Source organism: Oryzias latipes, chromosome 3 (genome assembly GCF_053564925.1).
Source record: "Oryzias latipes strain Hd-rR chromosome 3, Olatipes_Hd-rR_3.1".
Lineage (NCBI taxonomy): Eukaryota > Metazoa > Chordata > Actinopteri > Beloniformes > Adrianichthyidae > Oryzias > Oryzias latipes.
Genome location: NC_136239.1, coordinates 4,132,895 through 4,160,114, shown reverse-complemented (window position 1 = coordinate 4,160,114; position 27,220 = coordinate 4,132,895). Strand labels below are relative to the sequence as shown.

At 42.8% G+C, this 27,220-nt stretch overlaps 1 protein-coding gene and 1 long non-coding RNA gene across 11 annotated transcripts in view; one reads left to right on the top strand and one right to left on the bottom strand.

Moving 5' to 3' along the window:
• Positions 1-10,053, top strand: part of large2 (LARGE xylosyl- and glucuronyltransferase 2) — a 110,788-nt gene extending 100,735 nt beyond the window's left edge. For all 6 annotated transcript variants that reach the window (XM_023950603.2, XM_023950611.2, XM_023950607.2 and 3 more), the window contains 5 exons: positions 593-750; positions 1,615-1,893; positions 3,326-3,472; positions 3,553-3,748; positions 7,321-10,053. In XM_023950603.2, coding sequence (XP_023806371.1) covers positions 593-750; positions 1,615-1,893; positions 3,326-3,472; positions 3,553-3,748; positions 7,321-7,518 — 978 coding nt within the window. In that variant the 3' untranslated portion in view covers positions 7,519-10,053. The remainder of the gene's footprint in view (positions 1-592; positions 751-1,614; positions 1,894-3,325; positions 3,473-3,552; positions 3,749-7,320) is intronic.
• A 1,719-nt stretch (positions 10,054-11,772) lies between these two features.
• The window catches only part of LOC144991129 (uncharacterized), a 77,172-nt gene continuing 61,724 nt past the window's right edge, over positions 11,773-27,220 (bottom strand). For 2 of the 5 annotated variants that reach the window (XR_013655040.1, XR_013655041.1), the window contains exons 3-4: positions 12,268-12,321; positions 11,773-12,190 (exon numbers count right to left, since the gene is read on the bottom strand). This is a non-coding gene — a long non-coding RNA (uncharacterized LOC144991129). Of the gene's footprint in view, positions 12,191-12,267; positions 12,322-12,630; positions 12,699-13,535; positions 13,765-13,806; positions 14,109-27,220 lie in introns of those variants that run through there. The other 3 variants (XR_013655042.1, XR_013655044.1, XR_013655043.1) reach the window with 3 other exon arrangements.

Below are 27,220 nucleotides of genomic sequence, written 5' to 3'. Positions count from 1 at the left end.
GTGAAAGGCAGACACGCTGCTGAGTCCGACTCTGGGATGACGTCATGAAACGGCTGAGAGAGGCGGAGCCTCGCAGATCTAGTTGTCTTACTTCCAGGTATGAAAACGAACAGCGAAAATAACAAATATTTCATGAAAAAAAATCATTTTTTAGCTTGCCAAAGGTAATATTTTATCGTGTAAATGGATATAGTGTACTCTGAAAGGCTTAAGAAAAGTATGAGATACGTGAATATATTTGTCGCCTGCAAAGATAAATCAATCTCTCTTCACAATTGAACCAAAAGGACGTGAACGACCCAAATTAGAGGAGTTCTTTACCCAGAATTCCTCAGCTCCAATTTGGAGCCATCTTCCTGTCACATCAGACAGTTGAGAGAAACATCAGGAAGAATTTGGAGTTTGAGCTGCAAAAAAACCAAAACTTCAAACAAACACCATTCCCTTTTTTGCCGGTTCTGTTATAAAAATGATCTAAACTAAAATGACCCAATCTATGGATATCCCCCCCACCACTTCCTCCTCGGCCCCCCCACTGGTCTCACAGGAGTCTGAGGACTCTTGTCTCCTGACAGCCTCCTGGTGTCTTCAGCTGCAGGGCGCTCTGGAGGAGCTGGACGAGGACGACCAGTGCTACGACTTCCGGCGCGAGCGGCTGACCGTGCACAGAGTGCACCTGGAGTTCCTGCAGTACGAGTACACGCCCACCGAGGACGACGTGACGCTGGTGGCCCAGCTCTCCATGGACAGGTACCCACACCTGCTCAGCGCAAGCAAACGGAAGATGGGAGAATGAAAGCAAATAAAAAAAAAACAACAGCAAAGATTCAGATCAAAGGAAAACTGTTGGGTCAAACTTTCCGAACAGACTGTCTGAAACATCCCTGTTTTTTCTGTTTGAATCATGTCAACATGTTCCGCATCAGCATCAGGTGAAGGCTGTCAGCAGAACATTAAACCATTTATCTCCCAACAAAAGAGGAAATGAGTCTTTTAATCATCTGGAGGAAGAGCTTTACCATTTATGAGATAATTATTATTGTTTTATTTAAGTAATTAACTTCCACTCTCATTATTGTTTGATCTCCTTTCATCATTAAACTGGTGTGGTTTTCTAGGACATAGTTTCTGCAGAGCAGTAGGAGTTACTCAGTATACTCAGAAATGCAATTTTAGGCTTTATTTTCCATCTTTATCAATTATGCTATCTTGTGGGGTCCAAATGACCCCACCCTTGCATTGACGTGTTCTCCCTACCATGACAAAGGTGGATAAAGTTGGAAAGATTTCATGTAATCCATGGACACCAGTGAAGATCACAAATCATTGAAGAAAAAAGGTTCAGAGCACTGTCTAGTGGGTCTAGATGACCCAACTCCCAACGTAAACGTGCCTTGGAGGCTGGACCTGGACCCCACAAGATAGAGCAAGGGTTAAAAATGTCATTAGAAAATGCCAAAAGAACATGCTTTAAAACACCAAAAACATTGGAGGGGTTATTTTAAGGTAGAATTGCTCATTTAACCACAGAAAGATAGGTCTCTAAAGTTCTGCACGCCGTGGCTGTTCCCTGACCACAGACCTGCAGGACTCTGATGTGTGCTTCTTCTGCAGGCTGCAGATGCTGGAGGCCATCTGCAAGCACTGGGAGGGCCCCATCAGCCTGGCGCTCTACATGTCCGACGCCGAGGCCCAGCAGTTCCTCCGCTACGCCCAGGCGTCCGAGGTCCTCAAGAACCGCAAGAACGTGGGCTACCACATCGTCTACAAGGAGGGTCAGTTCTACCCCGTCAACCTGCTGAGGAACGTGGCTCTGAAGAACGCCAACACCCCCTACACCTTCCTGACAGACGTGGACTTCCTGCCCATGTACGGGCTGTACGATTACCTCAGGTGAGACCCCCCCCATCACCACCACCACCCACCAGGAAATTTTTTTTTCCTCCCAAAGAGAGATGATCTGAATCTTCCACCATCTAAAGTGAGTCAACTTTAGATTCTTTAGCCTGATTAATGGAGGTCGTCACATCAAGAGAGCAATTATGAAATCAGATTAATTGGGATTTGATAGAAATCAGCAGAGCTGTCAAGCTAAGGAGGTGGTGGCGTGCTGGAGTGGGAGGGTGGGGGTATGCAGGACTGTGCGGCCCTGCTGTTCCTCAGCCCCCCGGCAGAGAAGACGTGCAGCTCAGGCGCCTTGAATCCGCCTCTGCATCACCTGAGGCCAGAGGCTCCGCCTCCGGCTGCCTCCTGATCGCTGAAACAAACCTGCAGCAGGAAGAACGACAAAGTGAAGGACCGAAGAACCCCGAGGTCTGATCTGCATCACTGTCCCGGCGCCGTTCCTCCTGTATGCAGGTCACAGAAGACCACCGAGACCGACCAGCAGCCCCAGATGCATTCTGGGAAGTCCAGCGTCCGCTGATGGTACAGCTGCGGAATGACGATGCAGATTTTGCAGCCTCTGCTGCAGTAAACAGTCTCTCTGAGCAGAAGCTGCATGAAGAAACAGCAACATTGTGTGAATCTCTGTCTGTGGGGTTTCCTGCTTCATGATGTCTGACAGCAGAGATGCTCTGATGGTCGGCTGCTCTTCCTTCACTCCTGCTTCAGTGTTCCAGCATCTCAGTGTCCTCTCAGGTTGAGTCTAAATTCTCCCTCACTGCTTAGTGCCCTAAATGGGCCGTTCTCCATTTTGACGGGGTTTCTGAATCTACAAGTCTAAAGTCCAGTGCCCTGGAAATTTCCCAGAGGTCTCTCTGAGCATCAATGCTCACTAGGTGACTGTAGACCACCAGGCACTTAACTCAATTCAATTCAGTTTTATTTATAGACAGTAGCTCCACATTACAGGACAGTTTTCTCACTAATTGTACTAAACTAAAGGAGAACTAAATGATGAATAAATGATCAAGAATAGAGTAGAAGTAGATGAGAATAGAGGACTGAACTCCAGTGCACCATTTTTTCCCCAGCTTTGAACTTCTAGCAGCCGACTAACAACTAACTGTTATTGTTATTAAATTTAGTTCAAACATGTTAATAATAAGTTGCATGCACTATGGCACATGTACCAAATGCTAATAAAGATAGAAATCCACATTTGTAGCTCATCAATAACAATACAATATGGTAATCTAAGCAGGGGAAAAGTTTATGAGACAATCTTCCCTCTGCAGAGAATTAAAATCCAGCTAACCGGATAGTCCTGCACTACACACTGTAGTCCTTTAGAGGTTATGGAGGATTGAGGGACTTTAGGCATAGCTTTAGTCATGCTTCCCAGTTTCTGCAGCTGAGTGGGGCCTCCTGATTTGTTCCACAGACGGTCCGTGGTGCATCTGGACATGAGGAACTCCAAGAAGGCTCTGGTGGTTCCAGCCTTTGAGACTCTGCGTTACCGCCTGTCCTTTCCCAAATCCAAAGCCGAGCTGCTCTCCATGCTGGACATGGGGACTCTCTACACCTTCAGGTGCCAGAACTTTGCAACAGTTAAGGCCTGGAGGTAAGGAGGTGGGACCTAACAAAAGCCCTGTTCCCCTGCCTCCCCAGGTACCACGTGTGGCCCAAGGGTCATGCTCCGACCAACTACGCTAAATGGCGAACGGCCACCACCCCCTACAGGGTGGAGTGGGAGCCGGACTTTGAGCCGTATGTGGTGGTGAGGCGAACCTGTCCGGAGTATGACCAGCGCTTCGTGGGCTTCGGCTGGAACAAGGTTTCCCACATCATTGAGCTGGACGCACAGGTACGTCCACAGGGATCCCGCGGGGTCTGAAAAAGTCCGAAAAGCATGGAATGCAGGAATTATTATCTTAAAAGCCGTAAAACAGAAAGTCTTGAATTTTGATGTCAGATCCCTAAAACTAGTGCCATTTAAAACATCTTAGGATCACATTGGTCATGAAAAAGAGAAATGCTAATTTAACATGGCGTTGATGGACAATGAAGGCTTTGAAATGCACAAAAGAGGTTTTAACTTGGACCGATGGGATTGACTGTGTCAGACTCCTATGCCAAATCTACAAAGCACCTAATGTAAGTTGGAGAAAAAAAAGCAAACTCGCGTTCTCCTAGCCATTCCGCCCGCTGCTAGCGCTCCTGAAGCAGCAGACGCTGGCAGCCAGCCCGCCGCTCGCCCGCCGCTCGCCCGCCACTCGCCCGCCGCCCCGCCTGCTGCGTCTTCAGATAGACTCGATCTGCGTCAGTCCTTTAGCTCCACACCAACTCTGGGAGCAGAGGGGATGTGGACTCTTCAAACTGTTGCCCTTAATGGAAGTGAGGGCATTTCAGAACGTTTTAACCCTGGAGAACCCATGGGGTCAAATTTGGCCCTCGTTTAAAAAAAAAAAAGTTTCATTTTTTCTAATTTTTATTGGGTATCTTTTCCAACCAACTACAAATAAAAAACAAATGTGTTTCAAAATCCTTGAAGAAAACTCCAGGGTCAAGTGGACGTTCTCTGACTCTGACTAAACGTTAGTTTAGTAAACTTGGTGAGATATTTGCAGATTCAAACTGCTGGGATCAATAACTCTTTTAATAAATGGAGCAAGTGTCTCCATTGGTTTGTCTTAACGCAGACAATGACCCAAAAAGGCTCTCAGTTTGTTTTTTTTGTTTTGGACGAGAATCGCTCTGTCTTTGCTGCTGACACAGAGACAGCAGTGAGATACATGACCGACTAGAAGCTCTGGGAATACGTGATTGGGGGAAAAAATCAATAATGTCTCAAAGACTAAAAAAATCATTACATTGACATGAGCTATTGATGAATACTCATCATCATGTAAATGCTACAAGAACGACTTTGATTTTAATTTGAGGAATTTCAATTGAATCACATCTGATCCAAAAAGTTCAATACCTCAGAAAATACTGGAGCTATAGTCACTAAACTTTCTCTGATGAGTAGTCATCACTTTAGTGTCCTACTACTGCAACGATTTGGGGAAAAATCAAATAAGATTCTATTTACATTCATAAAATAAAAGTGATTTTGTATCTTGGCGTAAAAGGACAGTAAGGTGTTATGACTGAAAGTTTGGCTGTAGCTCTTCTTAGCAGCTTCCTCAGGAAGCCGTATCCTGAACTGTAGGCTGCGTTCATAAAACTGCTGTCTCCCACGGCCAAGCTACATTGGAAGGGAACTTCTCTGTTAACAGAGAGGTGGGTTCTGATAACATGCATGGGGACAGTCTGGTCACATGCCGGATTTTGGTATGTGATCACATAGTACAAGATGGAGGTGTTACCCAGGTTAGACCTCTGGCCGGACTATAAAACATGCTGTTGAACAGCTATGTGGATGATGTCACTGATTCTGATTCTCTTTTTTTCAAACGTAAGCCAAAGCCAAAACGGCTCCTGGTAAGCTTAGCAGCAGCCAGAACCAGACATTGGGTCCATTTGGACTTAGAAAGATAGAAGATGGAGGCAGAAGCCTAGGCTCCTTAGACCTTGTGCTATCCTATGGGGTCCAGATGACCCCACCCTTCCATTGACGTGTTCTCCCTACCATGACAAAGGTGGATAAAGGTGGAGAGGATTTCATGTAATCCAGTGAAGATCACAAATCATTGAAGAAAGAGGTTCAGTGCACTGTCTTGTGGGGTCCAGATGACCCCGCTCCCAACGGTAACGTGCCTTGGAGTTGGAGTGGGGTCATCTGGACCCCACAAGATAGCACAAGGGGTTAAAGGAAGGGAATGGAGGACTAGCTTAAGGAGCCTTGGCAAAAAAGGAGGTATCTCAGGTTCTGGTCAGGGATGCAGACAGTCTGGCAGAGGAAGCTGAGGGAAAGGCAGGGAGCAAGATAACTAACCTGAAAGCAAGGTCCAACCTGCTGAGGAGAAGTTGGCAGAAGTGGCTCTAGTTGATCAAGAGATTGTCACCAAGATTGCAGAGCTGAGAAGTCGACTTTGTTTATTTGTAACCTTTAGTAAATTGTTCATTTTTATTTCACATTTAGAAGTTCTGTGGGGTTTTTTGTATTATGCGTGTGAAATTCAAGTTTTCATCTGCTGAGAAATTGGTCTTAACTTTTCATATGCATGGTCTCAAATTTAATGTCAACAAACCTGTAGGTCATGTGACATGAAAGTGCATTTGTGTGTATTTTCCTTTAAGAATATTCTGAACATGTTAGCATATACTTGTTAAACGAAAACATTTCAGCTCTCCCCATGAAGAGCAGGAAGGGCTTCAGGGAATAACGTAAACGTCAAACATCAAAACAGGAAGATTGAAAGAATTCAACCAAACACACAATGCAGCAGAGAGAATGGGAATTAGATGTGAGAATAACGGTAGAGAAAGACAGACAGGGGGGTTCTGCCCAGCCAGGACAGCCGCAACTCATGCCTTAGTGCAAATTTTGCCCTCAGTGTAATTATACAGATCGTACCAAATGTGCATTAAATAATAATACAAATCCCACAATGCTTTGCTAGTATGTTGGCGCACAGTCAAAACCAGCAAGCGCTCCTCTGTTTTGTCGACAGTCATTGACGGCCGTGCTCCAGTCACATCGGACAAATGAACTTCACCCAGACTCCACAAAGAGTTTTGAAGACAGGCCTGCTGAGATACGAGCTTTTCCTGGGCTCAGATTCTGACCCCAGACTTTGATGAACTAGAGTAAATCAGAGAGTAGCAAACTCAGCTTGATTAGATCTGTTTTTTTCTGCATGGTGTGTTCGTATTTGAAATGTTGGATTTTCAGTGAATGACATTATTTTTGGTTGTTTTGTTGTTGGCTTTGAAAAAGATTTACTGTAACCCTTGGTCTATCCTAGGCACTTTAACGTTGGGAGTTGGGTCATCTAGACCCACTAGACAGTGCTCTGAACCTTTTTTCTTCAATGATTTGTGATCTTCACTGGTGTCCATGGATTACATGAAATCTTTCCACCTTTATCCACCTTTGTCATGGTAGGGAGAACACGTCAATGTAAGGGTAGGCTCATCTAAGATAGCACAAGGGTTACGAAGGAACTCGAAAAGACATTTATTTATTTAAATAAGAAACGAATACCACGGATGTGTCTTTTACTTGACATTTAATTTCTCCCGTGTTTGTAATATTTAGCTTTGGTTGTTCCAGAGTCTCTGTTTAGATAAAACCAAAAGTTTGTTTCCATATGAAAAGGAAATACAGTACATATTTTCAGTTTGGCCCGTGACTTTACTTCACTGCTTCATTGTGGCCCACCGTGAATTGGAGTTTGACCCCCCTGCCTTAGTCCTATAAGGACAGCTTTGTTGTTGGAGCAGGTTGTCTGGCTCCTGCTCCCTAAATGCGTTTGTTCCTCTCCTCAGGAGTACGACCTGATGGTTCTCCCCAACGCCTTCATGATCCACATGCCACACGCTCCAAGCTTCGACATCTCCAAGTTTCGCACCAGCTCCAGCTATCGCAACTGTCTGAACACCCTGAAGGATGAGTTCCACCAGGATCTGTCCAGGAAGTATGGCGCGGCGGCTCTCAAGTACCTTACAGCCCAGAGGAACATCTAGAGCCGCGACCTGCTGAGTCAGCGAGCCGGTGGGCTCCTGGGGGCTGAAGACGCACCGGGACTGCTGTGCAGCGGAGCGCCACATGAGGGATGGGTTGAGCTTTACACTCCGTGGAGTAGATTTGGGCTTCCTGTCAACAGGGAGTAGCTGTGCTGACAAAAACTGAGTGGACAGCACCGTGCTGGGCCTCCTCCCAGCAGGTTCTGCTGAAACCGGACCAGCTACAAGGCCAGAGAACTTCTATTTTCACGCAATTTGTTCTGACAATCAGAGCTTTCTGACCCAGCGGGTCTGAGAGGATCAGTGGGAAAAACTGCAGCCAACGATGGAAGCCTTACCCTGATATTTACGGAGATATTTCATGATCTTCGCTCGGCGTAACTCCTCACCAATGATCGGGAACGTGGCGCTAACTTTTACTGCAGCTTTATAGCAAATTCTTCTTTTCTGTTTTATGTTTTTGGACCTTTTTCAGAGGAAATCCATGATGTCCCATCGACGCCGCGGCTTTCAGAGACACGCTGTGTGTGTGCGTTTTGTTGTGTGTCTGTGTATAGCGGGGCCTGTGAGTGTTTGTGTGAGTGCGTGGTTGTGTGTGTTAGAGTTTGCGTCTGTGTGTTTGTATGCATGTCCATGTGTGTGAGGGGGGGGTGTGTGTATCAATGCGCGTTTGTGTATGCGTTTCCATGTGTCTGTTTGTGTGTGTTTGGTACATCTTCAGCTCCTGCAGGTGTTTTGTGTGTGTATGTCAGCGTGTGTGCGTGCGTGTGTGTTTGTTGTGTACATCTGCAGCTCCTGTGTTGCACTTGTGTCTGTGTATAGCGGGGCTTGTGAGTGTTTGTGTGAGTGCGTGGTTGTGTGTGTTAGAGTTTGCGTCTGTGTGTTTGTATGCATGTCCGTGTGTGTGGGGGGGGTGTCTGTATCAATGCGCGTTTGTGTATGCGTTTCCATGTGTCTGTTTGTGTGTGTTTGGTACATCTTCAGCTCCTGTGTTGCACTTGTGTGTGTGTGCACGTGTGTTTGTTGTCTCAGCTGCTTCCGTCTTGCATGCTTGAACTGCGTGTTCTCTCCTATTTTCTGTCGTCCATCATCCGTCTGAGAGAGATGAGATGATTGACAGGGGCCAAGTCTCGCAGCACGTGCACAGCAACACGTGCACCGTGGGTCACGTGAGCGGGGTGTGTTTGTGGAGAAGGCAGGAGCTACTCATTTGTGTGGAATCACTGGACATTGTGCTGTCTACTGTAAACCTTACCTTACCTGCTGTTTGTTAAGTCCAACTGAGATGAGCAAAGCTGTCCTCACTTTACCATCATTCAGCCAAACTAGATATTGGGGGGGTTGGGGGCTCATGGCGGCAGGAAGAAACCATCTGGAACAGGGATGGGCTCCTGCATGTTTTCCAGCATCCCCCGCTCTGGCATGTTTTAATAGCCTGGACCTACCTGGTCCAGGTAATCAGTCATGAGTAGGGCTTGGATATCTGGAAGTCCTGCAGACACACCGGCCCCCCAGGCCTGGAGTTGTCCATTCCTGATCTGGGAAGAGCCTCAATGATGAGAACCGAGAGAAGAAGCTGGTTCTGTTTGATCCAAACGAACAGGTCAAACTTCCGTTTTGTTGAAAATTCATGCTACCGTTTGAAAACCTCCACTTTCTGCAGAGTGGTGGTGTTTGCTTCACTGAAGTCTGTGCAGTCAGAAAAAAAACCTGCTGACTGGATGGATAGAAAAAAAACATTCTAGCAAAGCCTCCCTTGTTGGTTCTCTCTCAGAGTAGAGGAGTGGTTTTGGCCAGAGCTGAGCTCCAGCTGTGACGACACTAAACTCTTCTGCAGGCTGTTGTCCCTGGAGGACAAAGGTCAAAATGAGGTGATCTTGTTTTGACGTGAAACTGAGCTGGAGATCACAGAGGGATTAAACAGAAATGGCCTGTAGGGGGCAGCGCGCTGCTCATTTCATTTGGACCAGGAGGACCAATTGTTTAGTTTTCTTTCTCGTGTTTTTGCATCGTCACAGAATAATCAGAAGATGGATTTTCCCCACTGATTCTAGGGTGGTACATGTTTCCTCTGTGATGAAAGGCCTCGCTGCTGTTGGACATTATCTGACCAAAACCGGTTTCTGTTGGCGCACACCCGCACAGGAAACTGTCCCAGCCTCTCTGCTGCTTTGACTTTACACTGGTAGTTATTTTTATTTCACTTTTTGTTTTCCACCCGCATGTGCAGAACGTTCAAGAGCAGAAACCCAGATCCCCCCAAACGTCAGCGTTGAGGAAACGAGCATTGGATTGGGGGGATGGCGTCCCTCAGAAAGCACCCCCCCCCCCCCCCCCCCACCACCATCCACAGCGCCTCCATGCCCCTGTTGTTGATTGTGGTCAATGCTAGTGCCTTTGCTGTTTCGTGAAACTGGATATCGATTGTACGGCTGAACGGATGACCTGGGACAGTCAGGCGCTCTATTTATTATTGGTGACTTGAATCTGTCATATTTTTCTAAGTGCTTTAAATAAACTGGCCTTTTTGTAACACATTTGTCTGGATTCCTGTTCCACATTCTGCCTAAAGCTGACGGGGGGGGGGGGGGGGGGGTCTGCCCTGGGACATCCAGTGAAACGACTCCACCAAGGTCAGAAGCTTTAAGCCGCCGAGGCTTCCAAGTGTGTAATTAGTCTTAAGAAGTGACCAATCAGAGCAAAGCTGCTTCACTTTGGATGAATAGGTCCTTTGAAAGAATAGTTAAACGCAAATCAGTGTGAAAACTATTGTGTGCAAAAACTAATTAATCTGTGATAAAGTAACGCTTCAGTGTTTTTAAAAAAAAAAAAAGTCCAGATGTTAAGAGGAACAAAATGCTAACATGAAAGACGTCATTTTTCCATTAAATCACACTCAAGCAGAGGAGAGTTTTATTCAAATAACTCAATAAAAACATTAAAAGTCTCCAATAATCTGAGTTTTCCATTTAATATCACATAGTTTTCTTCCTGACATTAAAAAAACTGTTGCTAATTGACTTGTGACAGGATGACTTCTGTAAACCATTCTCCTCTTTTCAGCTCAGCTCCATGGACTTTCCCATCATGCAATGCACTCGTAGATCTAAGAGTGACCGTGATTTTTTTGTTGAACAAGAACAAGGTCTGCGCGTTCAGGAAGGACACCAGCCTTCCTGCAGGCGGCCATCCTTTAGCATCGGCATGACCGGAGGCCTCTCAGGCTCAGCTGCTTTGCTTCACACCTTCAGGGCCCTCAGCCCACCATTAGTCAGCCACTCCTGATCAGGGCCAGCTGAGGCCCCTGTGCTCAGGGCTGAAAGGTAGTGTTCATCCTCTCATCGCTCTTGACTTCCGTTTCATCTTCGTTGATTATAGGTTTTAGTGAATGTGACACTATTTCACTCTTCAGGAATGTAGCTGGCGTTTGTCATTCTCACGCCAACATATGCAGTTAAACGTTTGCAGTTAAACGTTAGACGTTTGCACCATTAACCCTTGTGCTATCCTAGGCACTTTAACGTTGGGAGTTGGGTCATCTAGACCCACTACACTGAAAAAAAAGACCTGTTGGATTGACATAAAAAAAATCATGGACAGCGGTTGCGCGCAAAAAAATCATGTTGAACCAATATAATTATTGCTCATAATAAAATCATGTTCTACTGTAATGAATGCTTCTTTGTTTCTGCACCTAATAATTTTACATAAACAAACAAGATTTTATTATGTCATTTACCATAATTTTTTCAAACATTTAAAACACTATTATTTGTTTGAAATTACCTACATAGTTCATTTAATTTATAAATTATTTTAATAAAATTTAAATTGAAAAATAAAATTGCAATTGCAGATTATTATTTAAAGCAAATACTTTCTTGTGCATTATGAAAATCCAATGAACATATGACACTGAACACAAATTTCAGATTTAACTTTTTTATTATCTAAACTTGAAAAATATGTTTACAGTGAAGCATAAAATGACAAATCACAATAAATTGGGCTTGCTATTTTTATTAAACAGAAGATAACAGAGCCAAAGCAAACAGCTGGAACCCCTTCTTAGGAAAAAGTTAAACTATTTAAAGGTCATTTTATTCAAAGAGTCGGATCTTTAAGCCTGAAACCTTAGACACCACTTTGCCTTATAACTCTAATACAGTTTTTTTTTGGATTACCTCAAAGGTGTGTGACGGAATGTCCAAGGGAGAGAACCCAAGAGCAGGAAGAACGACTCAAATCCAATAGTTCACTCGAAGGGGCTTTAATGCCAGAGAACACAGAGCGTAGAACGAAGATGCTCCGACACAGAAACAAGATCAGACACTGCATAAATAGACAAACCAATCAACATAATACAGAACACCTGTGACCAGCGGGAGAGCTCAAGAAGGGAAGGGCCTCCAGGAGATCATAGCAGGAGCAAAGCCACGGGCCCCATGACAAGGTGTTTCTGAGATGAGGATGGTAATCAGATTTGTGCTGTAAATAAGGCCAAAAAAGCCTTGGCAACTGCCACTCAGACACTTGGTGGGTCGACCACCACAGCCTGGGAGATGTGGACCACGAGAATGTCCTCTTCCTCACCACTGCCAGTTTCCATTAGGAGGGAAATTCCCACCGTGGTGTCCTCGATTGCCTCCTGGAGTGCTGCATGGTCTTCATTCTAAAGAACACAGAAGATATTTGTGTGCACAGTTCACATTTGAAGTTTAGTTAAAGCGTCTAGATTACACAACTCACCTGTACTTTGAATAAACCCCTGAACTTGCTTATATTGGCGAGAAGTTCAGCAGTCTGAAATACAAAGAGTCAAAAAATTTTAAATTCACATGAAAACTCTGGAAAAATAAAATTCTTACCCTTGGCTCATCAATAAATGTTATAGTTACTGTGTTAACAAAATCATTATATCCTTAGTGTCATGTTAACAGAGGTAGTGGGATAACTGATCAACCATCAATTTCATTATTTATTATGTATGTATCTCTCTGCATAAAAGGTGCGTGTAAAGAGTAGGGCTGGCAATCTTGGTTACCTCCCGATTCGATGACAATCCAGGAGACAATAATTCCAATAATATATAGTAAATGCATGGTGACCCACCTGACTCAGTGAAGACTGGACCCCAGCATGATCAGGGAGGAGCAGTTGGAAGTGTTGTGTGATGAGCTCTGTAATCAGGACGGAGGTTTATTAGTTAAATTTCAAATATATATAGAGAGTGAGACTTCCACAGCTTTGTTGTATCATTTTAATAACTAAACATGCATTGGTTTGAAATAAATAGCTGCAAAAATATTCTGAAGAAATTAGACCAGAAAGAACATTTGACACCCCCCTCCCCCCACAGGATTCAAACCACGCTTATGAGAACCCGCGAATTTTGAAATGGAAACTGCAAAACTAAACTAGCAGATCGGGAGTGGATAATCCCCCCCACCCATAAAGGATTCCCATATTAATTTATCACAAATGGGAGGAATATGTGAAGTAGGATTATAGACATTATTATAAGGCAGTAAACTTTTTACTACACATTATACACTTGTTCCAAAAGGACATGAATATTTTCACTCCATTAAACTCTCAAAGCTAAAATAAAAAATATGTTCAGCATCATAGAATGAAAACAAAGCTCTGATTGAAACCAAAGATCTATGTAAACTGGACACACCAAACGCATTCTGTGCACGAGACGCGCACGGAGAATGATTGACAGCTGACTGAGACAGAAGTGCGGTGCTGTTTGCTGGTCAAATAATGCTGTCCTTAAACTAGCTCATGGTGGAACGGTATGGAAAAACTAAATAATGACAATAGTAATGATAGCTTCTCACATTTTCCTTCAATTTCGGTCTCCACAACGCAGACTTTAGCAAAAAGAAATCCACTTAGTGACGATGAAAATTCCCCTGGCAGAGTTTCTGCCTGTGGAAAAAAAAAAGCCGTGCCCACAAGCGCCCACTGCCCCTCTGTCAAAATTGAATTCCTACGGCATAACTACTCACCACTCTTCCCCGTACATCATTTGAAATCACCGCGTTTACAGCTGAATCTGCCTGCGACGTGAAAGTACAATTTACCGCGCACACACACCTCCCCCTACCTGCCGTCCGAGGGCTGCGGCCGGCAGGGACAAAAGTGGCGCGCAGAGCCTTAACTTTGATAACTACGACAAAAGTGGATTACAAAGCTCTTCCCCATGGAAAAAAACAACACTAATGATACATTTACGCTTTCCACTTTCATAAATTAATTTGTTAGAGTAAATTAACTTACCTTTTTTAAGTTCCTCCAGCCAGAGCAGGTGCTTGTAGCTTCTCTAAAATGGCTGACTGCAAAGTTTCCCCTCCTGGAATTCTTCTTCACAGACGGGGTTTACTGATCCAAAATTAAGGGGCAAAGGATCAAGCATAACTATTTCATGTTTTGTCAACATGATTTAAATATATAAAAGTAACACAGCAAGAAATGATGTGTGATTTTCAAGATTATATTCTGTTTCGAAGGTAAACATAATTTGTTCATATTAAACAAACATGTTTACTATTTGTAAATTGAACAACCCCACTTTTCCCGTTTTTTCAGTGTAGACAGTGCTCTGAACCTTTTTTCTTCAATGATTTGTGATCTTCACTGGTGTCCATGGATTACATGAATAAGATAGCACAAGGGTTACAGATGCACTGCGATGAAAATGGTCTTTTTACGTCTTGTCTTGTGCCACTTTTCTGATGACAGAGGAAAGAGCACAAATGTGATGTAGAAAACATGCTGGGCGGGCCAAAGGTTTGCTGCTCCGCTCCATTTGGATGCATCCACTAGTAGAAATCAAATCAAATCAAAGTTACTTTATTTCCTTTGCCGGTGGGAATCATCAATAAAATCAAAACAACAATAAAATCAGTAGAATTACTAAGACACACATACAAAGACACAAACAACATAAACTCAGACCTGCTGAAGCAACAGAGAAAAAAAAAGGATCAAACAAAATAGTAATTAACAACAGTGTGTGTGATGGGGTGTCCATGGTGAAAACAAATGGTAATTTCTTTGGCTTTTGACACATTTATATCTAGGAAGTTATTTTTACACCAAGAAAACATAGTTTTCAGTTCATGCTGCAACACATCTGTATTCGTGGTGTCCATGATGACGGTATCCTCAGAGTATTTGATATATACCCGGAGTTGAGCATTTGCAGTCATTTGTGAGAAGAGTGAAGAGAAGTGGACAGATCCCAGAGCCTTGTAAGCACCTGTGGAGATTGTCTTAATGGACCTGAAGTGGCTATTTTTTCTGACCCACCGAGGTCTCGCTGTCAGGAAGGGCAGGACCCAGAGGATGAGGTGAGGGTTGACGTCCATCTGGAGCGCTTATCATCCCATGAGGTGGGGTTGCAGGCTGTTGAAAAGTCCACAAGAACCAGTCGTAACCCTTGTGCTATCTTAGATGACCCCCCCCCCACCCTTACATTGACGTGTTCTCCCTACCATGACAAAGGTGGATAAAGGTGGAAAGATTTCATGTAATCCATGGACACCAGTGAAGATCACAAATCATTGAAGAAAAAAGCTACCGTCCGTAATCATTGGTGACTTTGGGGTTATTCTGTTTTGCAACAGGACAGATGATAGATGATCTCCAGATGGTGGGGATGAAATGCTCAACCGGTTGAACAATGAGCAGAGGACATCAGCTAAGAGACTGCTGCAGGCTTTCAAGAGGCACCCACAGATCTGGTCTGCTGCGGCTGTTTTCTGAGGTTTTATCGCCTTCAAGATGCGCTCAACATCTTCAGGCAGAAACGGCTGGTTATCGGTGGTCTGAGTCATGAAGGAGAGCTTCGTAGCTCAGTTCAGCCTGGCTACTAGGCCACCTCAGTGGCCCTATGGTAGTGTCAGGTCAAACTACAGGAAACTGTTGTGTCAATTGATTTTATTTTAAAAGCATAGAAAAAGACAAAAAGAGAAAAAACAAAAGTACAAATCAAATAAAAATCTACAGTAAAAATGTATTAAAGTATATCCTGTTAAATATGAGAGAAAATGAATCAAAGTGAATAAAAATAAAAAATAAAAATGAGGGGGGGGGAGTGCAAGGCGGTAGTGAGCGTGGTGTCAAAGTCCCAGCTGTGTGCACCTTGTGATTCATCTCAACTATCTAGTACGAAAATCTAGTTAAAAAGTATCAAAACCACGGAGGCAGTCGGTAAGATTCGATCATAGTGCGGGAAATAATTCTGGTGATCCACTGTGCGCTGAAGCGCCGGCTGCACGGTTCCGCGTCAGCTGCCACATCAGCACAAATGTTTGTTTAGTTTTTCATTGAATTTCATTTACAAGAGCACTGTTATTTATGAAACATATTTATTTATTGCTGTATTTTCAATGAAATCCTCATGAAGCTAACTTTTAATAAATTAATTGTGTAAGAAAAGTTAATTATGGAACCATGAATTTAACTGGTGATTATTTTTATTTGTTTCTATTGTGGTAAATTTATAGAATATTATGTCTTGTATAGGTTTTTCACCATACCTAACCAGCACCTCGCCATTACTGTTTAAACCTCTCAAGAAATTGAATAAAACAGAACAAAACGGAAAACTGTGTCCTGATGGCGTTCCTGCTTGGAGAACTCCGTGGATGCTTTCTCCTTTCAAGTGGGGCATAATAACTTGACCACTTGACTCAGCATCAATGGATTAGATTGGGGGGTTAAACCACCAAAAGGCTCCCCATGGGATGGGTCAAATGTGGAGAACAAATTTCACACACCTAGCTTTGTGACAGCTAACTTTAGAGTGTATAAGGGGGAGTGTAATCACCCTGATGAAACCTACAGTAAAATTTGTTTAAATCCTTTGTTGAGCACTTGGCAAAGCTAAAGTGGAGAGGATGGAAAGACCTGCCAGGGTTTTAAACAGCCCGCCATGCGTCCTTGGCTTTGCTAAACAATATGCAGTAATAAAACTGCCAATAACAGAAGTTAAAAGCATAGATAAAACATTTAGTTTTACGTTTAACATTTTGAATTTGATTATGAAATTTCCCCTCCTAATTCACTGTCAATAATTCGTCTTGGGGTCACAGGCATATACTTATTCTAGTTTATTTTTTAAACCAGAGTAAAATAGAATCTTTTAGAATGTGTTGCGATTCATGTATTGTCCCTCTTTTCCTCTCCCCTCCTGGGGAGTGGGAGTGCCTCCAGACTCCAGTTGGCTCATCCGTGCTCCTGTACCTGACCGAGTACCTCGTCTCTGCTCCTTCTCCTACACCTGGCTGTGGATCCTGCCTCTGGCTCGACTCGCCCCCCCCGGCTGTCCCTCCAACCACGGCTGGATGAAGCTCGTCTGCTTGACTTTATATATATAGTTGTAGATTTAGATAAGTTCATTCTTTTCTGAGTTCTGGTAAATCGCCTGTCCGTCCTGGGGGAGGATCCCTCCTTCATGTGGGAACCCTTGAGGTCTCTTCGCTTTTTCTGGAATCCGTTTTTTTTAGGAGTTTTTCCTTACCGCGAAGGGGGGTCTAAGGGCAGGGATGTCCAGTTTAGTTTAGTCTGTTTGTTAGTTCAATATTTTCCTATTGAACTCTACGTATTCATGATCCTATTGATTTAATGTTTTACTTTTTTAATTACCGATACGAAGCCCATCGAGACGACTGTTGTTGTGAATTTGCGCTATACAACTGAAATTGAATAGAATTTAAAATGTTATTGATATTATTGAAAATTAAATAAAACAAATAATAATTTGTTGGTGTTGGCACAGAAATAGCTAAGCTAATTCTGAGCTAGCAAAAAAAAAAAAAACGTCATTATAATCAGAACGCCCAACTTTTCATTTTCTGATTTTCTTTTTTGGCTTTTTAACCGCTGCTGTTGTCAACTACCAGTTAGCCTACTTAATCTCTGACTTAGCTTTCTTGTTTTTGTTATTTTCCATTCATTTTCTTAACCGACTAAATCCCTTTCAGAGTTACCGTGCTGCCGGAGCCTGTACCAGCTATTGTTGGGGGAAAGCCCCGTCTATCCCGGGAAAAAACTGTCCTGAATACTTTTTCTCGAGTGTACTTTGATGCAAAAAAAAGCTCTGTACAGACTCCTTATAGCTCCATAAATGGAATTTTGGTTGTATGTATGACGTGTAATTCAAAGTCTCAGCTGTTGGACTGTTGAGTATTATCCAAATTATAGCTTGGGTCGTGCAATCTTTAGAAAAATAAAAAGTAATCGTGTGACCATAGAATCGAATGTCAAAGATTTGTCACAAAAAAGTTTTCCTTTATCTTTCCTCAACTTTAGGAGTTTACTTAAACAACAGTGTCCTTTCTCTCAGTTCCTTTGAAAGGATGACCACAAACAAAAAAGCCAGAGTGGGATTTGTCTGACGAATCAGACAGCTCTGAGTTCGCGGGTTTCCAGAAGGATCCAACTGCTGCTCACAGAAAACTGCTATTTTTCACCACAGTAATTAATTAATTGATACTTTATTGATCCCACAATGGGGAAATTCTTCTCCGCATTTGACCCATCCCCTGGGGGAGCGGTGAGCTGCAGCCAAACTGCGCTCGGTAGGCAGTAGCGTTAAGGGTCTTGCCTAAGGACCCTCACTGAGTGATGTTAATTGCTCGCCATTGATATGGTAAGTGCCCCCAGTACCATTTCTCATTCCCCTCCAGGAATCGCACCCTGGATTCCTGGATGGTAGCCTCTCACCTACCAACCGAGCTGCCAGCCGCAATGGAAGATCCCCACTCCCAACATTAACGAGTGTGGTCATCTGGACCCCACAAGATAGCACAAGGGTTTTGGCGTGACTTGATTCCTGGAGGAGCAACACCAGCGTTCCCAGAGTGGAACTCTTTCAGACAGGTGGATGTGCTGCTCTTCTCTGAACCACAGATTCCTTCTCTATCAGCCCAGCATGAAAGTGAGGAGCAAAATGACAGGAGGAGCCACATTAGTGTGATTGAGAGCAGCCCCGGCACGCATTCCTCTGCGATGGCTTCTCTGCCTCCTGGTCTGGAGAGGAGACTGGCACTCTGGAGCTAATGAAGCCGTCACAGGACCGGGCGGCCGAGGGCCCATTATGAGCGTCAAAGTCATGGCAAGATCGATGTGGGAAAAAAAAGAGCCTTTCACCAGGACTTATCCTCTTCGAATCAATGGCTGTAACTGCCCCCCCTCTCTTTTTCTGCTCTCCACTAGCTCAATAAAAAGGAGGATAACACTTTTTCTCTCTCTCTGCCATGATTAGCTCTCAGAGGGGAAAGTGTGATATATGAACGCAGCGCTGGTTATTATTTTGCCTACTGGGACCGGGCCTGAAAAAAACACTGCAAACATAATGTACGTTCTCTCACCCATTTATTTATTTATGTCTATTTCTGCCAAACAGACGCTGTTCCTCTGAAGAGAAATCTTCTGCTGCCAAAGGGTCAAACACATTTGATGAAAAGCTAACCGAGGGAGTGTTTCCAGGTCTGAAGACACCTGTCTAACTGCAGTTATTGACATCAGCACATAATTGCATAGCTTGGTTGCAAACTGAAAGCAGCTTGTTGGAAGATCTGCACCGTAATTGAATCCATCTTATCAAGGAAAATATTGCTAACCCTTGTGCTATCTTAGATGACCCCCCTTCCATTGACGTGTTATTCCTGCCATGACAAAGGTGGATAAAGGTGGAAAGACTTCATGTAGTCCATGGACACCAGTGAAGATCACAAATCATTGAAGAAAAAAGGTTCAGCGCACTGTCCAGTGGGTCTAGATGACCCAAATCCCAACGTTAAAGTGCCTAGAATAGCACAAGGGTTAAGCAAGTACTTGCCATGAAGGGGCTACTTTTTTCCAGAATAAAGAGGTGTGCAGACCTGATTGGGTTTTCTTCTATGTCCCCATGCTTTGAGGCCTCAGGCTCCACCGACTCGAATTCTGGAGGACTCTCTGCTCTGCCTCTCTTGAAGGGGAGGTGATGGGAGGAGTTCACCAGCATTTAGAAATGTTACATGGATTGTTATGAAGCCACACTCTACTGTCATCAAGTAGATGTTCCAGTGTTTCTGTTGGTTTTCCAAACTGAACCACTAACTGTATTTGAGACCTGGATGGACCGAGTGAGTGTGACGTCAACCACAAAAATTATTTATTTATGGCTCCAACTGAATTAAGTCAATTCAGTCACCATTTATTCGCAATACAGATGCCGCCATGTTGGAACAAGGCAATGTCAGTCAGAAAGTCATTTGTCTGAGTCAACATGTCTATGGCAACCAATCAGGAGTGATCATGTTGGAAGGCCACACCCATTCCACTAAAAGGGGGGTACACAAAATCTGTCAATCAAACGTTTTGAATGTTGGACCTGAGGGCCATCAGGCTCCTCCTACTTTTATAGAAAGATTTAATTGATTACTTTATAACTTGAACTTCAGATGCAGAATAAATTGAGAAGAATTCAGGATTAGCAAGATAAAAGGGTATTAGAACAAGAATGGTCTCAGTAATAGCTGGTCCTTTTTTGGGGGGATTTTGGCTTTTAGGTGCCAACAGGTACTTCCTGTTTGGAAAACCAGATCCAGTGGTGTGCGGTGAGGTTCACGGCTGGTAAGGCACTGACCTCATCAGTCATCAATATAGAAAAAAAATCACCCAAACTGTTATTATTGTCTTACTTTAACGTATAAATGAAGTCAGTGTGCCGCTCCTACTAAAGAAACACCTGGAGAACCTGTTTGTTTTCCTTTCTGTCTTCAGTTTTCCTCTTTCTCATTGGAGATCTGCCAGACTCATGTCTCCACAAATTCATCCATTTAGAAAATTATGCTAAAAAGTATTAACTTGCCTCCACTAATTCTATTACTCTTTAGCCACTCTGTCACATTATATGGGATCACCAGCGCCCTCTGCCTTGGGGCATACATACTGCAGGTCTCACCTATTGTATTTTAATGCACATTTTTAGTGGATAAAGACTAATTATGTCAAAAATATGTAAAGCTTGTTTTTTGACAATAAAAAAAATTATGATAGTACAGCATGCGTCAGCTGCAGTTTTAGTTTGTGTATGGTGCACAGACTGGGCACAGAGGAGGCACGGGCGGCTGGTGCCTACGCTGCCGCTTTCTTGTGTAAACAGGAAACACTTATATTTAAAAAAAATTTAAAAAAATTACATTTAAAAAATTATTTTTAAATGTAATTAAAAATTTAAAAAAAATACATTTAAAAAAAATGCTACATTTAAAAAAAATTTATGAACAAAGAAATGCTGAAAATCCACCTAGAAAAAAGTAATCAAAATATTAGTTATATTTAATTTTCATTTTTAATTAAAAATGTTATTTTTTACGCCATATTTTCTCTCCTGAATGCACACCATTAGCCAGGGGGAAGGGATCACTCAGTCCAGTTCTCATTTACAGTTAATGAAGCGAACACTGAAAGAGGTTACCCTGCAGAGTATGGTCCCTTTCGTCAGGCAGACAACTCTCCAGTTTGGCGTTTGGTTGCTCATTTAGACTGTTTTTAAATCATGGAAAATCAACTTTTTGAACTTTTAAGTGTAATATTCTGTTAATTCCTCACAAAAAAAGCGGTATTTTGATCCATTCACACATTTCTGAACATTCCTCTATAAACCTGTGCTCTAAACACCAGCCCCTCCCAATCCACCAAAACAAGTGTGTTCTCCCAGTGTCAATGTGCCTCAACAAGCTAAATGCAGCGGCCAAAATGTCACACAAACTGCTGCAGCTTTAGCTTCAGTTACGAAATGAATGTTTGTGTTTCTGAAGCTTTCAGGCCGGCTGTCATCTGTCTCCATGGCTCATTGTTTGAGAGTTCAACAGAAGCTGTCCTCTTCAAAGCTGTTGCAAAACAAAGACGTCACATTTTGGGAATTGGATCCATTATCTTTTGCTTAGTGACATATTTGAAGTTTGGTCTTTGCTCAGCTGTTAGTAGAATTTTTGTAGAGTCTGGATCTACTAGAACATGAAAAAAATGAAATTAAATGAAAAAAGAACAAAAATAACAGAGAAAAAGGGGATCTAGAATGGGAAATAAACAAATATGGTTTCCAAAGGTGCATCCTCAGTCTGGGGAGTCAGCAGTCTTCGTTGATCCTCATGCGTTTCTTGGACCCCATCTACCAGCAGCGTGAGGCTCCTCGGAGGCCTCTGCAGTATCTGCACGGTGTCAAAGCTCTCCACACGCCTGTTGAAGCAAAGTCTTATCAGGACTGCAGACCAACAGCTTTGGAACTTTTGGCCCGGCCAGCTGTGGGTCCAGAACTGAAGATCCCGTTTATCTTCAGACCCACAACAAGCAGAGCGGAGGAATGATTTACCAACAGCGGGCCATTTATTACAGCAGGACATTTGGGAAGACGTTGCTGTGGATCTTTTGGGGAAGCAGAATGTGGGTGGGGGAGGGGGCGAGGTGGAACTCAGCCAAAGGCAGATCAGCTTCATGTGACAATTTCATGGATTAAAACGGCCTGTAAGACAATTAAACCCTCAGATGCTCTCATAATTGATGTGTAAACTGATTCAGTTTGATGAAGGGGCCACAGACTCACCCTTCTTACCCTGATTGCATTAATTGATTTGGAGCATTGCTCAGCTGGAGTCGGATCAGACACAGGCTCCACATCCATGCATAGCATTTCAAGCATGGGTCTGAAGTCCATCTGTAGAACTTAAAGTATTAGTTTGTAGCAAAAGTGTGTGTTGACTTATTTTGAAGTCTGATAACATCACATTGTAGCAAATACAGAGTAACTTTCTTTCTTGACTGTGTGTGTGTGTGTGTAGGGGGGGGGGTGGACTTCACAGCTCTGGGGAAGAAGCTGATTCTCAGTCTGTTCGTGTGGGTTCTGATGCTCCTCTATCTCTTTCCAGAGGGACGAGGTACAAACAGATGATGTCCTGGGTGGGTGGGGTCTGCAGCTATACGACCAACCTTCCGTCGGACCCGGCTGTCGTACACTGAGTCGAGTTGTGGGAGAGGTCCTCCCACAATCTCCTGTGTGGTTTTCACCACCCAGGCCAAGTCCTTCCTGTCTTGAGCGGTGCAGCTCCTGTACCACACCGTAGCACTCAGACAGAGGAGGCCTTCAATGGCTGCCCAGAAGTTGAGATGAGAGTCTAGTCCTTTTAGGCTTCCTGAGGGAGAAGAGTCTCTGTTGAGCCTTCTTCACCAGCTGGGATGTGTGCAGCTACCAGGTGAGGTCAGATGTGATGTGGATCCCCAGGAACTTGATGTGGTCCACCCGCTCCAACTCCTCCCCATGAATAAGTAGAGGGGCGTGTGCCACTTTCCTAGACCTTCTAACATCCACAATGAAGGTAAGGTGCTGGACATCCTCTCTGTAGTGGGTCTCATCATTGTTGGATATGAGACCTACTACGATGGTGTCATCAGCAAACGTTACAATCAGGTTTGTGGGATAAATATTGGGGCAGTCATGGGTGAACAGAGTGAAGATGGCGGGGTTGAGGACACACCCCTGTGGTGCCCAGGATCAGTATGGATGTTTTCCAGTCCCCGATTCTCACCACTCGAGGCCTGTTGGTGAGAAAGTCCCTGATCCAGAGGCACACAGAGGTAGGCAGTCCCAGGTTGTGAAGCTTCGGTGTCAGCTTGTCAGGGATCACAGTGTTGAAGGCTGAACTGAAGTCTACAAACTGTGGGACAGGGCGGCGTGCAGGGCTAACGAGACTGCGTCCTCTGTCGATCGGTTCTACCTGTGGGCGAACTGATGACTGCCCAGAGTAGCAGGTATGATGTCCTTGATGTGGCTCAGGAAGATCCCCTGGAAGCACTTCATGATCACCGGTGTCAGAGCGACCAACTGGTAATCACTGAGGCACGAGACCGATGATTTTTTTGGCACCGGCACAATGATGGAGGACTTGAGGCACACAGGAACTTAGGTGAGCTGCAGGGACCGATTGAAGACGTCCAGAAAAACTCCAGCCAGCTGATGCGCACATTGCTTCAGAACCCGACCTGACTCCTTATCTGGTCCTGCAGCTTTGCTGGTGTCAATCCTCCTCAGAGTAGAGCTCATCTGATGAAGCTGCAGGACGAGAGGCTGGGACTCTTCCTCCAGCTGTAAGAGATAACCAGCCCTCCCGGGGTGGTCATGCCAGGTGGCTTTGGTCCCAGGTGGAGCAAATCCCAACAGCCAAAAACCCAGACCGATACTGGCTAATTATGTCCCATGAATAATAATTTAAAAAAAAGTATTTATATTTTCTGCACTATACGATTCATTATATAAACTCAATTTAATTTAATTTAGGGAAGCTTTTACATTTACTTTACATTTAATGAATATATGTAAAGAGAACTTGAACTGTACACATTTATGCAATGCAATAGAGTTAGTCTACCCATTTTTAAAAAAAATTACTTTAAATGAAAATAATTGTATATAACAAAAACTAAATGATTTATGCTATTTAAACTCAATATAATGTCATTCAATAGATTTAAATTATTTACTGTGTCTTATGAGAAGTTTCTCATGTTCAGCCAAATCAATTTAATTAAATTCGGTGGAAGTCAAATTGTTGCAATAATGACATTAAATACATTTTAGTTTGATGATTTCAATTTTATTTATACTTGAGAAGAGGAAAAAAACATTATTTTGTTGTTTTGAAAAATAAAATGTAAGTGTCAATGGCTACGTTCACACTGCAGGGCTTAATGCTCAATTCAGATCTTTTGGAAAAAATTCGATTTTTTTGCAAGGCTGTTCATATTTCAAATTAAATGCGAACTTTTGTGATCTCCTGTGTGACCGTGAAATGAGTACTCAACGGTGAACAACGTCACTCGTTGTTTGCGGAAGTAGCTAACATCAACAACAGTGTTGTCAACAGCGGAGCTCTTTTTGAATTATTACATTTATTTTCACAAAGGAGCCAGCACAATTACAGTCTTCTCATTGTAACCCTTGTGCTATCTTAGATGACCCCACCCTCACATTGACGTGTTCTCCCTACCATGACAAAGGTGGATAAAGGTGGAAAGATTTCATGTGTCACATAGATTTGGAATTATTCAAAATCTATGTGTTGATCCTTAACTCCTCTTATCTTTATCCAATCGGAGTTTCTTTCTACATTTTCTTGAATATTTGGATATCTGAACATTGTTTGAGCTCATTACTTAAACCGTTCCAAAGTTTAGTGCCACACACCGACACACAGAAACTTTTCTTTGTGGTTCTTATCAGTTTGATCTAGAAGTTCCTACATCCCCTCAGTTTTTTCCTCCTTCATTTTCTAAGAACTGTTTTTGGATATTGAATGGTAACGATTTCCCACTGGCTCTGTATAAAAGTTGTGCAGTGTAAAAATCCACAAGGTCATAACGTTTTAAAAGTCTAGATCGATAAAATAAATCGTTTGTATGATCAAGATATCCGACTTTAGGTCCAATTCTGACGGCTCGTTTTTAAAGTAAAAAGAGAGGATATAGTGAGCTCTTAGAATTATATCCCCAAATTTCTTGACCGTAGGTGAATTATGGTAATATTAAGGAGCAATACAATAAATATGTACTGTTGTATTCTAATATATGTTTAGATTTATTTACGATTGAAATACTTTTTGAGACTTTAGTTTGTATGTGTCTGATGTGAGGCTTCCAACTTAGTTTTTCATCGATAAAAACCCCCAAGAATTTGATTTCTGTAACACTTTCAATTAAGACATTATTTATTTCAATTGAGAGCTCTTTATTGCTGTTGTAGTTACCAAAAAACATCACTTTGGTTTTATCTAGGTTCAAAGATAATTTGTTGTGATCCATCCATGATTTTATTTTGTTTAACTCTGTGTTCACCACCTTGATAAGTTCCCTATGGTTGTCTGTAGAATAGAAAATATTAGTGTCATCAGCAAATAATAGAAGTTTAAAATTTTTGAAACATTAAATATACCACTATCGTAAATATTGAATAACAGTGGCCCAGAATTGATCTTTATGGGACAGCACAACTTGTGTATTTGGCTTCTGATGTAAATTTATATATCTTGACAAATTGTTTTCTAATCTGGGTATGTTCACTTCTTTGTCCCATTTTTAATGATGTTATTTAATATTTCCCAAACTCGCTTTACGTTGTTTTTATTTTCATTTAGTAGATTATTGAAGTACACTTTTTTAATGCGCTGTGTTATTTCAGTGTGTGTTATTTCAAATTTTTATACAGGTTTTTTTTTTTACAAGCAGTTTGTAGACCGGTAGTTAACCAAGGGCATTTGTTCTTGAATTTATAAATTGGACAGTTCTTATTGTAAAGTAAGCTAAATCTTTCTAAAATAAATTTATAAGCGATGTCCACATCTTTATCTCTGTACACAGAGTTCCAGTTTTGTCTGGATAAGTCATTATTTAGAGAATTCATAGTTTTTTTATTTCTTATTTTTCAACATATTAACAGAACAGGACAAAACAAACCAGAACAAAACAGAACAAAACAGGCCCACGGATACAGAAATGACATGTGCTGGAGTCATAACCAAACCATACAACAACAGTGAAGCCGGTATTGTACATACGTGTTTGAGATCACAATGCAAATGCTCTTTTAATAATTGTGGAAATGTCTAGTCCAACATACAACAAGAAAGGTTCCCATATATCTTTCCAAAAACATTTTTGTGATGTAGCTGACAAGTTAAGTAATCGAGAGACATGTAACTAAATTCATCTTTGGAGGGGATTTTATCAGAGATCCAGTTTATAAGGATACACTTTCTAGCACAAAAAGTGAGCATTCAGTAAAGTTTCTTATTATAATTATCACTGATAACAGGGTCAGGTAATCCCAGCAGCAAGAACAAGGGATTTTTGTTCAAGTTAGCCGACAGAACTTTGTTCATTTCCTGACCAATAACACGCCAGAACTGCTGAACTTTTGGGCACGACCAGAAACAGTGTGTTAGGGTACCGAGCTGGGTTTTATAATCTCTTAACCTATACTAGACTGGTTCTTTTATAATTTTCTCTGTCTTCACATTGATGTCAAATAGTGCAAAACTGGTAAATGATCAGTTATGTCACATATCATTAGTCCACTCATATGCCTGACATCAGTAAGTCTCTCCTCTTGAAAACCCGCTGGGAGCAGAACAGATTCACATCTCCAAACACTCCTGAGAGAGTCAACAGGTCTATCAGGGCTTGGCAACACGACAGAGGCGAAGACGTCCTGACACTGACTGAAGTGCTGCAGCTCCTTGTAAAGCTAGGCACGCAGGTGAAATAAATCTGCTAATTGCTCTGCTGAGATGAGCTGCTAGGGTGGAGTGGCCCGTGATTGTTTCATCCTCAAAGCCTTTGCTGATGGAAGGAGGTTTTCACTCAAAATGTAACCATACATGGCTCCATTCATTCTTTCCTCTACATGGATCAGTGGTCCTTGTCCCTTTGCTGAAAAACAGCCCCAAAGCATGATGCTTCCACCCCCATGCTTTACAGTAGGTATGGTGTTCTTTGGATGCATTCTTTCTCCTCCAAACAGTAGAGTTCTTACCAAAAAGTTCTGTTGTGGTTTCATCTGACCATAGGACATTCTCCCAATCCTCTTCTGGATCATCCAAAGGCTCTCTAGCAGACTTTAGACAGGCCTGCACATGTACTGGCTTTAGCA